A 15,086-nucleotide genomic window follows, 5' to 3' on the forward strand; every position below is an offset into this window, starting at 1 on the left:
TCCTTGCAGTTGAGGGAGAGGTCCTCTCTTGTCGGGCAGTGTTTGATCATTATGGGCCAGGCCTTGTAACAAAGGCTGGGCCGAACCCTTGTGGCTGATGTGTAGATCAATGTTTGGGTCCCACGCCATACAAGGAAGCCTAACTGGGCAGCAGTTAGGAAGGCTAAGTGAGCACATAACCTTAATGGGCCTAAAGCCCATTTCGAACTGGGCTAATTTAAGTAGTTATATAAGGGGCAAATTCTAGGAATGGATTAGCATATAGGATAGGGTCTTAACCCTATCCATTCAAAGAGTCCAGATCTGAATCACATTCAGATCTAGAAACCTCCTAATGAGATTAGGAGATGGCTGATCTCATCTGCAAATAAGACAAGGGTTTACCCTTATCACCTAAAGGGATGTCTGATCCAAATATGATTTGGATCAGCAACTCCTAGTGGGATTAGGAGCTGATCTCTTTAAGGTTACAAAAAAAGGAGGGGGCGACAATCTTTAGAAGACACATATTCACATCTTCTTCAGAGCTGAAATCACAAAAGGAAGAATTAAGCATCCCTGTCAAATTCTTTCTTGCCGCCTCCTTCTTGCTGCGACCTCACCTGCCAATTTGACATCCAGTTCAGTGGGAGAAATCAAGATTTGATCTTGACATCATTTCCTTGTGAAGGGACTGATAGGAAGCTGTGCTCATGTGCCATCCTACTATTTCTTGCGAAGGATTAGGTTATTGGAGAGAACACTATTGATTCTGCTCCATCCTACACTGAATCATCTTCAGTGGGAGCAGTCTTTGGATCATTCCTTGGGCGTGGACACCTTCGTTGGGAGATATTATTTCTCCATATCAGGTGTAATCCTCTCCTACTGCTTTTATTCAGATCTAGTCCAGTTTATGGTTCAAGATTGATCATTGAAAATATGATTTTCTAAAATAGGGAATGTGATTCCCAATTGAAGGGAGAGAAAATTTTGTTTGAAATTCGCCCACCTTATTTCGCAAGTTTTGGGCGTCCATACGATGGATCTCTCATCCCTTCATGATAACCATATTGTTAAAAGACTGTCATGATAGTAAAGACCCTCATGGCATTAAAGTCCCTTGTGGCATCAAAGACCATTATTGCATTAAAGTTCTTCATGACTTTTTTCTTTATGGCAAGTGTACCCTAATTCCATAAGGTTTTTACCCAGGAGGGGTCGTTTACCAAAAAATTAGTAGTTTTCACCAATAAACCCTAATTTCGTAAGGTTTTCAACCAAGACGGGTTGTTTTCCCAAAGAATTGTAGTTTTCACAAATGTATCCTGATTCTGTAAGGTTTTTACCCAAAAGGGGTCATTTTCCCAAAACATAGTCATTTTCACAAATGAACCCTAAGTCCTTAACGTTTTTACCTAGAAGGGGTCTTTTTTGAAAAAAATGGTAGTTTTCATCAATTTACCCTGATTCTGTAAGGTTTTTACCCAAGAGGGTGTCATTTTCCCAAAAAATAGTTGTTTTCACAAATAAGCCTTAATTCCATATGGTTTTGACCTAGGCGGGGTCATTTTCCCAAAAAATGGTAGTTTTCACCAATTTACCCTAATTTCATAAGGTTTTTACCTAGTAGGGGTCGTTTTCCAAAAAAATGGCAGTTTTCACTAATTTTCCCTAATTTCATAAGGTTTTTACCTAGTAGGGGTCATTTTCCAAAAAATAGCCATTTTCTAATACCCTGACTCCATAAAGATTCAGATACCGAGGAGGGGTCACTTTGAGATAGGAGATGATGATAATAGAAGCTTGATAACAAGTTCATCACCTTTCTCAAGGAATGTGGTAGCGTGTCCAAAATTTGTAGATTACCCATCATCCCTGAAGGAGCGTAAGTGAAATTTCTAATTTGAGGAATCATATTAATCATGCATTATTATCTTGATGAATACTAGCGCACACTTGAAAGCACAACACTTTTCACCATCATTAGATTTATCGAGTGTTTGGTCGAAATTTTAAGCGTCGATTGCTCTTGGTTGGAATGATGCATCTCGTTTGACCAAAGAGCAGTTGCGCTATATCAAGCACAGGACCTCTGTCAAGTTTTCAACATGTTTTCCTAAGGCTCTTAAAATATTTTTTGAAGAATATGTGTGTTTGTTTTGTGACTGTGCCTTGCGATAAGCTTAAGTATTATGTTCTTGAATTGCTTTCAAAGTTGTGTTTTACTTACTTTTGATGCTTTCCTTTACAACAAATGCACCCTGATTCTATAGGGTTTCTAATACCTAGGAGGGGTCACTTTTCAAAATGTAATTGGTTTTCACATTGGGTTGCTTTTATCATTGCTTTTCTTTTATGGCAAATGTACCTTGATTCAAAAGGTTCTTGATACCTAGGAAATGTCCTAAATATGATGAAACGATGCTACATGAACAAACCGCCAACCTTGGTCTCCAATAGTCAATGTTGACCAATTGGCATAGATGTTTTGTAAAAGTACTTTTGTAAAAGTGCTTTTATAGAAGTACTTTCATAAAAGTGATTTTATAAAAGTGCTTTCTTAAAAGTGATTTTGTAAAAGTGCTTTCATAAAAGTACTTCCATAAAAGTACTTTCATAAAAGTACTTTTGTAAAAATGCTTTTATAGAAGTATTTTTGTAAAAGTAATTTCATGTGTTTTTATAAAAGTACTTCCATAAAAGTGCTTTTATAAAAGTACTTTTCCAAAATTGATTTTACAAAATGCTTTTGTAGAAGTACTTCGATAAAAGTACTTTCATAAAAGTGCTTTTATAAAAATACTTTCATAAAAGTACTTCCATAAATGTGCTTTCGTTTTGTAAAAGTACTTTCATAAAAGTGCTTTTATAAAAGTGCTTTTATAAAAGTACTTTGTAAAAGTGCTTTCATAAAAGTATTTCCATAAAATTTCTTTTATAAAAGTACATTCATAAAAGTGGTTTTATAAAAGTGTGCTTTTGTAAAAGTACAAAGTGCTTTTATAAAATAATTTCATAAGTGTTTTCGTAAAAGTACTTTCATAAAAGTGTTTATAAAAGTACTTTCGTAAAACTGCTCTAGTAAAGTACTTTTATAAAAGTGCTTCCATAAAGTGCTTTTATAAAAGTGCTTTCATAAAAATACTTTCGTAAAAGTGTTTATAAAAGTACTTCCATAAAAGTGCTTTTGTAAAAGTACTTCTATAAAAGTGCATTTATAAAAGTACTTTCGTAAAAGTACTTCCGTTAAAATGCTTTCATGTAAAAGTACTTTCATAAAAGTATTTTTATAAAAGTGCTTTCATAAATGTGCTTTCTTGTAAAAGTAGTTTTATAAAAGTGCTTTCATAAAAGTACTTTTACAAAAGTGCTTTCGTAAAAGTACTTTTGTAAAAATGCTTTCGCAAAAGTAAACATCTATGACAACAATTTTATAGGTAGTTTCCTCAAAGAATGAAATGAGCAAGATGGGGCATGATTATATTTCATGCTGCAAGTAAGTCAATTTTTATACTATGGGGCTGATTTTCATTCTAAAAAAAATGTAGCCGTTGGCAAAAATTTTGTAACCAAACAGTCTATTACAATTCATTCTTGCCCATTCTTGCCTATAATGAGCAAGAATTAAGAGAATGAGGCCTAGATAAATAAACCAAACATGGCCTAAATCTCGATAACCGGCTCAATGAGTCCTGTAGATCATCCATCTCATAATGCCCAAACCGCCAGTCTCGTTGGATATAAGGTCGCCATATGGGTTTATCAAGGCTCCCTATTAAAAGAAGAGTAAATTCAGCCTGAGGTAAAGAATGGGTATTTTGAAACCAGAAAATACTTAAAAGCTGTAATTTCTATACATTGAAATAATATCAGCTAGATGCTGTGGAGAAATATCCATCACATGATCCAAGCAACACATCAACGTAATTTATAAACGTATTATCTAGAAAAACAGGGAGGTTCGTGTTATGGAATGGTTGCTAGCAAGAACTGTATAATAAAGTGTACACCATGAACGTAATCACATGATCCAAGCAACACATCAACGTAATTTATAAACATATTATCTAGAAAAATGCACGCACCTCACCTTGCACCTAAGGCACGAATCCATACAGCAAGAACGTAATTTACATGCATTTTTTGAATTTTTTAGATATATATATATATATATTTATTTATTTTTTTGCATTTTTGCGCCTTGCTTTAAAAATGTGTACATCTCGCCTTACACCTCAAGCACAAATGGCCTTTGCACTTCTTTTGTGCCTTTCACTTTTAAAATACTCGCTGAATCACATGAATCCTTGTGTTTTGTAACATTTATTTACTTTCTATCTAATTTGTTTTTTTTTTTCTATTTTCTTGTGGTGTTATCAATTCCCCTATCATGCTTCCATACAAAAGAGAACTCTTACGGCAGAATAAATTCAATGGTGGTTCATTTCCATTTAAAACAAAGTGAACATAGGCCTCAGTCACTAAATGGACTCAGTATCCTACTTCCATGAATTTCTCATTCCTGCTTTCTTAATTGTTTTGCTGATTAGACTTTCAACAAGCCAACAGTATTTACATTGGGATTTTTTCAATGAATTTCTTTGTGTACAATGTTTCTCACTTCTTAATGTATTGCTGATTAAACTTTCATATATTACCTGCGTACATTAGACTATGCTTGTCAACCTTCCCGTAAAATGGCCTTGTTCTCCTCTTTAGCAGCTCTTTGGAGCTCACTCCATGCACACATTCTATCTTGCCTTGAAACTTTACTCGTTGTCACCACCTGAAGGTAAGATCATGAATTATTAATGAACACAGAGAGAAAGAATTGAAAGAAAAAGGGAAATGAAGACGATCCATTCGTGTTTAACTGAAATCGTTACCTTAGAAAACAAATAGTATGTAGGGAGGGAAGTGAAGCAGGCCAAGTCCCTTTTGTGCTCGTCTAGGCCTTATAGTTAGTTACCCTGTGTGAAGATGATTCTTCGAGTTAGTTTTCCATCGAGCTAAGGAAGGACTTCAAACCCTTGACCAATTTCTTCTTCATCAAAACCTCAGCCTCGGCCTTCTTACGTCATTCATACTTCTTACGAGCTTAACCCTCTTCCTATGATTGGCACACTGTTGAATCAGGACCTCCACCTTTTCGTAGAGGCCGATAGAGCAAGAGACCATTTGCAGAAAGAAAAAAATATAAGTTAGTTCGAACTAGTCAAGATACTATAACAATCGATGAAGTCCAAAATCATACCTCAGCCAACTTATCCAGCAAGATATTCTAAAGCGAGTTAATGGAGTGTTGGGTCTAGGACTGACGATCACCAGGAAGCACCATCCCTATGGTGAGTTGTTAGCCGGTCCTGGCTTATGCACAAGGAGTCTCCCTCCCTAACATTCCACGTCGGCTGGTAGACTAGACAAGCACTCGGGGGCTCATGATCCTGAGCGTCAGAGGAGTAGGGAACAACTTGACAGGATGCACTAGAAGTCCCCTTGGTTTGGTGTTCCCTCAATTGTAGCTTCATGGAAAACCATGGATCTCGGAAACTCTTCAACTTCTTTAATTACAAATTCTCGTCCAAGGCTTTATTGTATCTTAGGAATAAATTTGCTTATATTCCAACAATAAAATCAATAAAATTGAGTTGGGACAAATAATATTCCAAAGACATTATCTTTAAACATGTCTTAGAGCGCTATTCCTCTAAATTGTGTGACCTCATTTTCCAACGCGTCAACGACAATTTCTAAGGTGGAAACTATTCAATGGTGGGTTCTAATCTTACTTACACGCGTTTAGCTGAATAATATCTTGGGATATAGACAAAAATGAAAGAGATGAATATAAACGAGGATAGACAATGATAAGTTGAAAGAAATTAATTGTTTTGTCCTCTAGGAAATAATGATGCTCGTAATATTGGACGTGATGCAATGCGCCACGTCAACTCTATAAGTCTATATCTGATTGTCATGGCCCCTAGTTTCGGTTGCTTCTGTCATTACGAGGAATTCACATCTGTTTGCCTCATCCCAACTGTGTATTGGGAACATCTTCCAATAACAATTTTGGAAGATGTTCCTCATGCACGATGAGATGTGAGATATGCATGATGTAAGGCGCAGATGTGAACTCTATGGAAACATAACATTATCAATTTCGGAAGATGTTCCTCATGCACGATGAGATGTGAGATATGCATGATGTAAGGCGCAGATGTGAACTCTATGGAAACATAACATCTACTGTTGAATGTCATCACGGTTGGTCTAATAAATTCAAAATAATGCTTTTTCGGTAAATAACTTAAATTAATATTTCTCTGATAATAGCTACATATGCGATTCGAGATTGTTGTTAATCAATGAATTCAATTTTTGTTTCTACCAACAGATAGTGAGGGGGTTTGAGATTAAAAGGAACTAGCTGAGGGGTTCTTGCTTCTCTGGGGCTGAAATGGAATTACAACATTCTTATTTGCTACATTAAAAAAGATAATGGTTTTTTAATAAGAAATTTACAATTATAAGTACTAGGTCTTGAAACTCATATAAAAACTTAAAAGGGATCATCTTGAGTTTTTTTTTTTTTTTAAATATTGCTTCAATAAAGTATCTCATAAAATAATATGATTATACAATGATAGTTCTAAGTTTTACTTTATAGCTATCATTTGTTTCACATCGAGAACTCGTAGCTGACCCGGACAGTAGGACCGTTCGACACAGGAACAATCCAGGCAACCGGTTCCGTTTTACCCTAAACTTGATCACTGGCCAAAAATCGTTGAATCAGTTAACGACAGTTGAACCGTTGACCTGGAAACCGATGGCCATAATAGTTTCATTTCCAAGTCATTTTTTCTAGATGTCAATAATTAGACGAAATAACTTTATAGTCATAGTCATGGGAAGGGTGGACATTGCAAGGGATTCCAAAACCTTGAAAGTTAAATTCAAAGTGACCTTAAACACAACAAAAATTGGCGGTAAATCTACCAAACTCAAAAAACCAAGGAAAAAAATCAGAAAGTTGAGTCCAAAGTTCTGCTTTGAAGCAGAGCTAAACATACATGCAATCAAAGAAAGAGTCATCTTGTAAGAAAAAAAAAAAAGCATTGCACAAGGAAAAACCCAAAGAAAAAACAAAAGAGAAGAAATAAATGGTGGTAAACCCCCATTTTGGAGGATCTTGAAGAAGACGACCAAATACAAAAAAAAAAAAGAAAAAAAAAAGAACATACCGCACACGCTTTAATAAAGCCAACAGTAGAAGAAACATTTGAATAGTAAAAATCCAAAAGCATAAAGACCATGATTTTTTATCCGCCGTTGACCCAGATGGACGGACATTTCGGCATGGGAACCGTCCAGTCAACTAATTCCATTTTACCCCAATCTTAGTTCGTAAACAAAAACGTTGAATTGATCAATGACCCATTGACCCGAGCGGTCGAACTACCAATCCATTGGCCCATTCAATGGTTTTGACCATTGTTTTATTTTTTAATTGGGAACCGTCTAGGCAACCAATTCTGTTTTATCCCAACCCTGGTCCCTGGCCAAAAACCGTTGAATCGATCAACGACCCATTGACCCAAGTGGCCAAATCATTGACCCGTTGACTCGTTCAATGGTTTTTGGCCATTTTTTTATTTTTTTAATTTTTGTTGTTAGAACGGCTCGTCCATTTGAACTAGACGATCGAATCGTCGACCCGAAAATCGGTGGACTGAACGGTTTCATTTTCGGTCGTATGAGTCACACGCTCGAATGACATAACACGTATGATACTTCTTAATGGACCTCACACTCTCAATTTTTTGCTTGTAATTTTTGTTGTCAAAATGGGTCATCTATTTGAATTGGATGGTCGAACTACCATTTTTTTTTATTTTTATAATTGGGAATCATCCAAGCAACTAGTTTTGTTTTATCCCAATCCTAGTCCTTGGACAAAAATAGTTGAATCGGTCAATGACCCATTGTCCCAAGTAGTCGAACTATTGACCCATTCGAACCGAACAACCGAATTGTTGACCAAAAAACTGGTGGGTAGAACAGTTCCGTTTTTGGGTCGTAAGAGTCACGCATTCGAATGACATAGCATGTATGATACTGCTTAATGGACCTCACACACTCAATTTTTTCCCTATAATCTTTCTTGTCAGAATGGGCCATCCATTCGAACCGAATGGTCGAACTATCAACCCAAAAACTGGTGGCCAAAACGATTTTGTAATTTTTTGCTTATAATTTTTGTAGTCAGAACGGGCCATTCATTCGAACCGAATGGATTAAAACCAGTGGCATATATATATATATATATATATATTAAAGGGTTGCCATTTGGCAAAAGGGGTGACCACCCCTATCTCTTTAATAGATATACTAGTGGAGGGGCCCTACTTCGTAGGGGCTGGAATGGAACCATCAGTCCGTTGACCCAGTCCCTAGCGAAAAACCATTGAATCGGTCAATGATCCATTGACCCGAGCAGTCAAACCGTTGACCCATTTTTTATTTTTTTTATTTTTTAATTTTTGTTGTCAGTATGGGCCATCCGTTCGAACTGAACAGTCGAACCATCGACAAAGAAAACCGGTGGCCAGAACGGTTCGGTTTTCAGGTCGTATGACTCACACGCTCGAATGACATAACATGTATGGAACTGCTTAATGGACCTCACACACTCAATTTTTTGCTTGTAATTTTTTTTGCCAGAACGGGTCATCCGTTTTTTTTATCTTTTTAATTGGGAACCATTTAGGCAACCAATTCCGTTTTACCCCAATCTTGGCCCCTAGCCAAAAGCCATTGAATCGGTCAATGGCCCATTGACCCGAGTGGTCGAATCATTAATCCGTTTGACTCGTTCATGAATGGTTTTTGGCCTTTTTTTATTTTTATAATTTTTGTTGTTAGAATGGGCCGCCCATTCGAATCAGACGGTCAAACCATCAACCCAAAAACTGGTGACTATAACAATTCCATTTTTGGGTCGTATGAGTCACACGCTCTAATGACATAACATGTATGATACTGTTTAATAGACCTCAAACACTCAATATTTTGCCTATAATTTTTGTTGTCAAAATGGCTTGTCCATTCGAATCGGACGATCGAACCATTAACCCGAAAATCGGTGACTAGAACGGTTCCATAATTTTTTTCTTGTAATTTTTTGTTGTTAGAACGAGCCATTCGTTCGAACTGAATGGTCGAACTGTTGGCCCAAAAATCGGTGACCAAAATGGTTTCGTTTTTGGGTCATATGAGGCATATGCTCGTATGATATAACACATATGATACTATTTAATGGACCTTACAAACTCAATTTTTTGCCTATAATTTTTGTTGTTAGAATGGGCCATCCATTTGGATTATTGAACCGTCGAGCCAAAAACTGGTGGCCAGAACAATTCTGTAATTTTTTGCTTGTTTTTGTTGTCAAAACGGGCCATCCGTTTGAACAGGATGGTTGAACCATCGGTTGTTAGAGCGTTATTAACAACATTTATCAATAATAGTAAGTAATTATTCTATTTAAATAAATAATCATTAATGATAGCTTTAATAATATTATTTAGTTATTTTTAATATAACAATAAATATTAAATTTATGAATAAAATTTATTAATAATATTTATTAAATTAATAATTACCAAAATTAAATTAAATTAACAGTATTTATCAGTACTAGTCAGTAATTATAATATTTTATTAAATAATCAATAACAATACTTTTACTAACATTTTTAATTATTTTTAATATAACAATAATTACTAAATTTATTAATAACAATATTTATAATTTTAATTTAAATAAAATTAAAGTAAGTATTTATTTATTAACAATATTTTTAATAACAGTAATTATTAATTATAATCACTAATTATATATTTATTAAATTACTGTTATAATCAATAATTTATTAATAGTATTTTTTAATAACAGTATTTATAATTTTAAAGTAAATATCTAGCTATTAACAATATTTATAATAACAGTAATTATTAATTATAATCACTATCTATATATTTATTAAATTACTGTAATAATCAGTAATTATTAAAATAAATACATATATTTATTAAATTAATCCAAAAAATAGATATTTATTAAATTAATGATTACTTAAATCATTTGTTACTGCAATATATATATATATATGTATATATATTTGTGGTACTGAAATTTTCTACACAAAAAAGGTACTGATTACTGAAATCATTTGTTTATTATATTATACTCTATAGATTGGTCAAGCCACTAGAGAAACCAAAGAAAAGGGTCCTGTATTCATTCCCAGATATATTTAATTTCACATTCACAGTAGGCAAACATACTAAGGCTTCATTCATTTGTTGGTATCTCGGTGAGGGTAATTAATCAACTTTGCTGCATTCCAGTGACAAATATTGGATCTCACAAAAGGATTACTTTTGGGAGAGTATCGTTTGCTGATGGGGGATGGGTAAATTGCTTATACATCTACCTAAAAAGTTAAAATCTCTCATCAAAATCTGTATCTGTATAAGTGTCGATGTAGCAGAACACAAATAATTCTTACCCAGAAATCATTTATACGGACAAACACATTATCTAGATACGGAAAAACAAACAATGCCTAAGGCTCTGTTTGGTTTGTGGGATAGGGATGAGAAAAATGGAATATTCTAAAAATATTCTCTTTTCTCATATTTGTTTTGAGGGAAAGAATGGGATGGGGTGAAAAAAATGTGGGATGCCAGATCCCAAAATCAAGCATTCGGGGTCGCATCAAAACTGCATGAACCCAGTGGAAAAACTCGAGAAAACTCGAGATCGTCTTCATCCTCATCATCACTGCTAGTAAGCACCACCATTACCACCAGTTCTGGTAACATATCGTCTTCATCCTCCCTCATGCATATGCTGGTAATCGCCACTGCTAGTAATAGATCTACTGCTGCTAGTTTCGTCTTCTACTTTCGGCTTGAGGCGCATTATCGTAGCTGCCCAAGTAAAGAAACTCAGGCAAGACCTTCGATGGAAAAGCACTTGTTTGAATGCCCAATTTTTCAGATGAAGCAAGAATCCAATGGCCACAAACCCCACAAACTTCCCCTACTTCGTATTTGTAATAATGCCCACAAACCCCACATGGGTTCTCTCTCTCCCTCTTCCACATGATTCAATACAATGATCAAAATTGTTAAATATAATCCACTTTCCAAGGGTTTCTAGAAGTTCAAACTTCTAGAATTAATTAGCACTCTAGAAATTAAATCTCTAAGCCTTTAAAAAAAGTAATACACTTTCTAGAAGTTCTAACTTGTAGAATGTATTTGGGTCTAGAAGATGATGATTTCTAGAAAAGGTAAAATTCTAGAGAGAGATGTCTAGAATGTTGGTTGGCTTTGCTCCACCTATTTGGCTCTAGTATAAATAGGGCTAATCTTGTATTCTTTAAAGGAGACTCATACACGATATATGACAACAAAAATAAAAGCTTAGAGATTGCTTAGGTAAATATCCAGCACCAAAGGAATTTTCCAATCATATGGCAATACACTGAGACAGCAATGAAGGCTTAGGAAGATGAATCAAGGCTTTGGCATCAAAGATTTGGCCACTTCAATTTGCATGAGCTAAAAGTACTCCATCGAAAAGACATGATGAAGGATCTGCCATCCATTCAAGTGATGAACGACATATGTGAAGGATTCTTGCTTGGTAAGCAACATTGGAAATCATTCCCATCAAGTGGTGCATGGAGAACCAAGGAAATCCTAGAGCTCGTACATACATATATTTGTGGACCAATGAGAACGACATCCTTCGAACAAAGCAAATACTTCATTCTCTTCATTGATGATTTTACAAGAATGCCTTGGGTTTATTTTATGCGTGAAAGGTCAGGAGTCATTAAGATTTTTAAAAGATTTAAGAATCTCGTTGAAAAACAAAGCGGCCAAAGCATAAAAGTGACCAGAAGTGATAGAGGAAAAGAATATACTTCAAATGAGTTTGACAAGTTTTGCAAAGATGAAGGCTTAGAGCATCAATTGACCATCAGCTATGCCCCAGAGCAGAATGGAGTTTTAGAAAGAAAGAACAGAATAGTGATGGAGATTGCAAAATCAATGCTATTGGAACAAGGCATGCCAAAGATGTTTTGGGCAGAAGCAGTATATACTGCAATCTATCTACTTAATAGATGTCCAACAAGAGTAGTAGAAAACAAGACTCCTATAGAAGCTTGGAGTGGAAGGAAGCCATCAACACAACACTTGGGAGTTTTTGGATGCATTTGCTATGTTCACATTCTAGTAGAAAAAAGGCACAAGCTAGAAGAGAAGACAAAGAAGGGAATATTCCTAGGATACAGTACGCAATCAAAAGGCTATAGAATTTATAGCCTAAAGAGAAAGAAGCTAATTAGTAGTCAAGATGTGGAGTTTGACGAGAATGCTACATGGAACTGGAAAGAAGAAAAAGTGGAGAAACATAGCATCATGATACCAAAAGTACAAAGACTAAGGCCTCTCAATAATGGAGAAAAATGACCAAAAAGTCCTAAACCTACAACATCACCATCAACTCCATCATCAGCCACAATAGAAGAAGAAGAACAAGAATAGTCATTTCTAGAATCGCCACTAAGAAGGATGAGATCACTTAGTGACATATATGAAACATGCAACTTTGTAACTATGGAGCCTGAAAGCTTTGAAGCAACAGCAAAACAAGAAGTATGGGTAAAGGCGATGAAAGAAGAAATCACAATGATTGAGAAAAACAAGACATGGAATTTAGTGGATCGTCTTCAAGACAAAGAAGTAATCGAAGTCAAGTGGGTCTACAAGACAAAGCTCAACTTTGATGGCTCAATACAAAAGAACAGGGCGAAGCTATTTGCTAAAGGCTATGCACAATTGTCTGGAATAGATTACAGTGAAACCTTTGCTCTGGTGGCACATTTAGACACTATAAGAGCACTCGTAGAGTTAGTAGCATAGAATAAGTGGAAGATCTATCAACTTAATGTCAAGTTGGCGTTTCTGAATGGAGTGCTCGAGGAAGAAATATATGTAGAGCAACCTCAAGGGTTCATAGCAAAAAGACGAGAAGACAAGGTACTAAGATTGAAGAAAGCTCTCTATGGCCTAAAGCAAGCACCACGAGCATGGTATAGTCGGATTGATGGTTACTTCATCAATCAAGAATTCAGGAGGAGTGAAAGTGAGCCTACTCTATACATCAAGACCCAAGGTAACTCTAACACTCTCATTATTTCTCTATACGTAGATGATCTCATTTATACAGGAAACAATAAAACAATGACCAAGGAGTTCAAAGAAGATATGATGAAAACGTTCAAGATGAGTGATCTTGGATTAATGCATTACTTTCTTGGCATCGAGATCAATCAAGAAGAAGAAGGTACCTTTATATCATAGAAGAAGTATATAGAGAATCTACTGAAGAAGTTTAAGATGGAAGGATGCAAGACGGCCGTTACACCACTCGTTACAAATGAGAGGTTCAAGAAAGAAGATGGTCCAAAGAAGGCTGATGCCTCAATCTACAGAAATCTTATTGGGAGTTTACTCTATCTCATAGCTACACAGCTAGACATTATGTATGCAACAAGTTTACTCTCAAGGTTCAGGCAAAGCCCAAGTCAAGTTCACTATGGAGCAGCAAAAAGGATAATAAGATACTTGCAAGGCACAAAAGAATATGGCATTTGGTACAAATCCACTACTAACTCAACATTGATTGGCTATACTGATAGTGATTGGGCAAGATCAGTGGATGACATGAAGAACCTTAGGCTATGCCTTCTTACAAGGATTTGGAATATTCTCTTGGGCATCAAAAAAGTAAGCCACAGTAGCACAATTATCAACAGAAGTTGAGTACATAGTAGCGGCAACAACAACAACAACAAGTCAAGCTATATGGCTAAGAAGAATACTTGAAGACATGAGTGAGCGGCAAAAGGAACCGACAATGATCTATTGTGACAACAAGTTTGCTATAGAAATGGAAAAGAATCCAATATACCACATTAGGACGAAACACATTGTAATCAAGTATTACTTTTTACGAGAGGCAACTAGCAAAGGAGAAATTGAGCTCAAGCACTACAAGTCCGAAGAACAATTAGTAGACATTTTCATAAAGGCATTACCGTGTTCAAAGTTTGAGTTGTTATGGGAGCAACTAGGAGTTACAAGAAAGTGCATTAAGGAGAAGTGTTAAAAAATAATTCACTTTCCAGAGGTTTCTAGAAGTTCAAACTTCTAGAATTAATTAGCACTCTAGAAATTAAATCTCTAAGCCTCTAGAAAAAGTAATACACTTTCTAGAAGTCATAACTTGTAGAATGTATTTGGGTCTAGAAGATGATAATTTCTAGAAAACGTAAAATTCTAGAGAGAGATGTCTAGAATTTTGATTGGCAGTGCTCCACCTATTTAGCTCTACTATAAATAGGGCTAAGCTTGTACATTTGAGAACAACCCAATACAAGTTCCCATTTTCCCAACAACTCAAGCCTTTATCATTTGCTACAATCCTATCTTACCTAGTCTACTCTCTCTCACATCCCAAGTCCTAACAACTCTACTCTCCTCCATATCCCAATAAAAACAGTCCCAGATGACGAGAACGACCTCACAGATCATAACAACTTAAACTAGAGAGTGATGAAGGCAGCCTAGGAGATAAAAAGGAAGAAATTTAGTGGAGCTGAATATAGACAGATGGATAAGATAGATAGATATCTTTAGATTTAAATTTGTCTCAGTTAGTCAGTCTTTCAGATGCTGTCCTTATTGGCACCAGATAGAAACCAGCAGTTGCAAAAGGTAGAAGATGAAACAGATCTGCCATTGCTGGTAACACCGTTGTTGATGATGGTTTGCATTCACCAACGATGAGGGCGGATTGAACCTCCAAGATCTCTATTTCGTCTTCATCCTCCCTCTGTGGATTGAACCTTTGAGACCTCTATTTTGTCTTGGATATTTTTCTTCTACTTTCTCATGTAAAACCAAACACTGGAAAGTTAAAATTTTACACTTTTCCATCCCATCCCATCTCATCT

The 15,086-nt window shown here is 35.7% G+C and overlaps 1 protein-coding gene and 1 long non-coding RNA gene across 2 annotated transcripts; one reads left to right on the forward strand and one right to left on the reverse strand.

The window, feature by feature from the left end:
- Nucleotides 1-4,399: 4,399 nt before the first annotated feature.
- Nucleotides 4,400-5,520, reverse strand: LOC148861199 (uncharacterized). Its single transcript, XR_016112555.1, has 3 exons — nucleotides 5,237-5,520; nucleotides 4,869-5,127; nucleotides 4,400-4,768 (listed from the first exon to the last, which is right to left on the reverse strand). It is a non-coding gene; the product is annotated as an uncharacterized LOC148861199 (long non-coding RNA).
- A 7,947-nt stretch (nucleotides 5,521-13,467) lies between these two features.
- LOC148861200 (secreted RxLR effector protein 161-like) lies at nucleotides 13,468-13,893 on the forward strand. The gene has a single exon (XM_088985021.1). It carries the CDS (start codon nucleotides 13,468-13,470, stop codon nucleotides 13,891-13,893), a length of 426 nt encoding a protein of 141 aa, XP_088841147.1.
- The last annotated feature ends 1,193 nt before the right edge of the window (nucleotides 13,894-15,086 follow it).

This window comes from Nelumbo lutea, chromosome 4 (genome assembly GCF_056320005.1).
Source record: "Nelumbo lutea isolate HS-2025 chromosome 4, American lotus-T2T, whole genome shotgun sequence".
NCBI classification, from domain to species: domain Eukaryota; kingdom Viridiplantae; phylum Streptophyta; class Magnoliopsida; order Proteales; family Nelumbonaceae; genus Nelumbo; species Nelumbo lutea.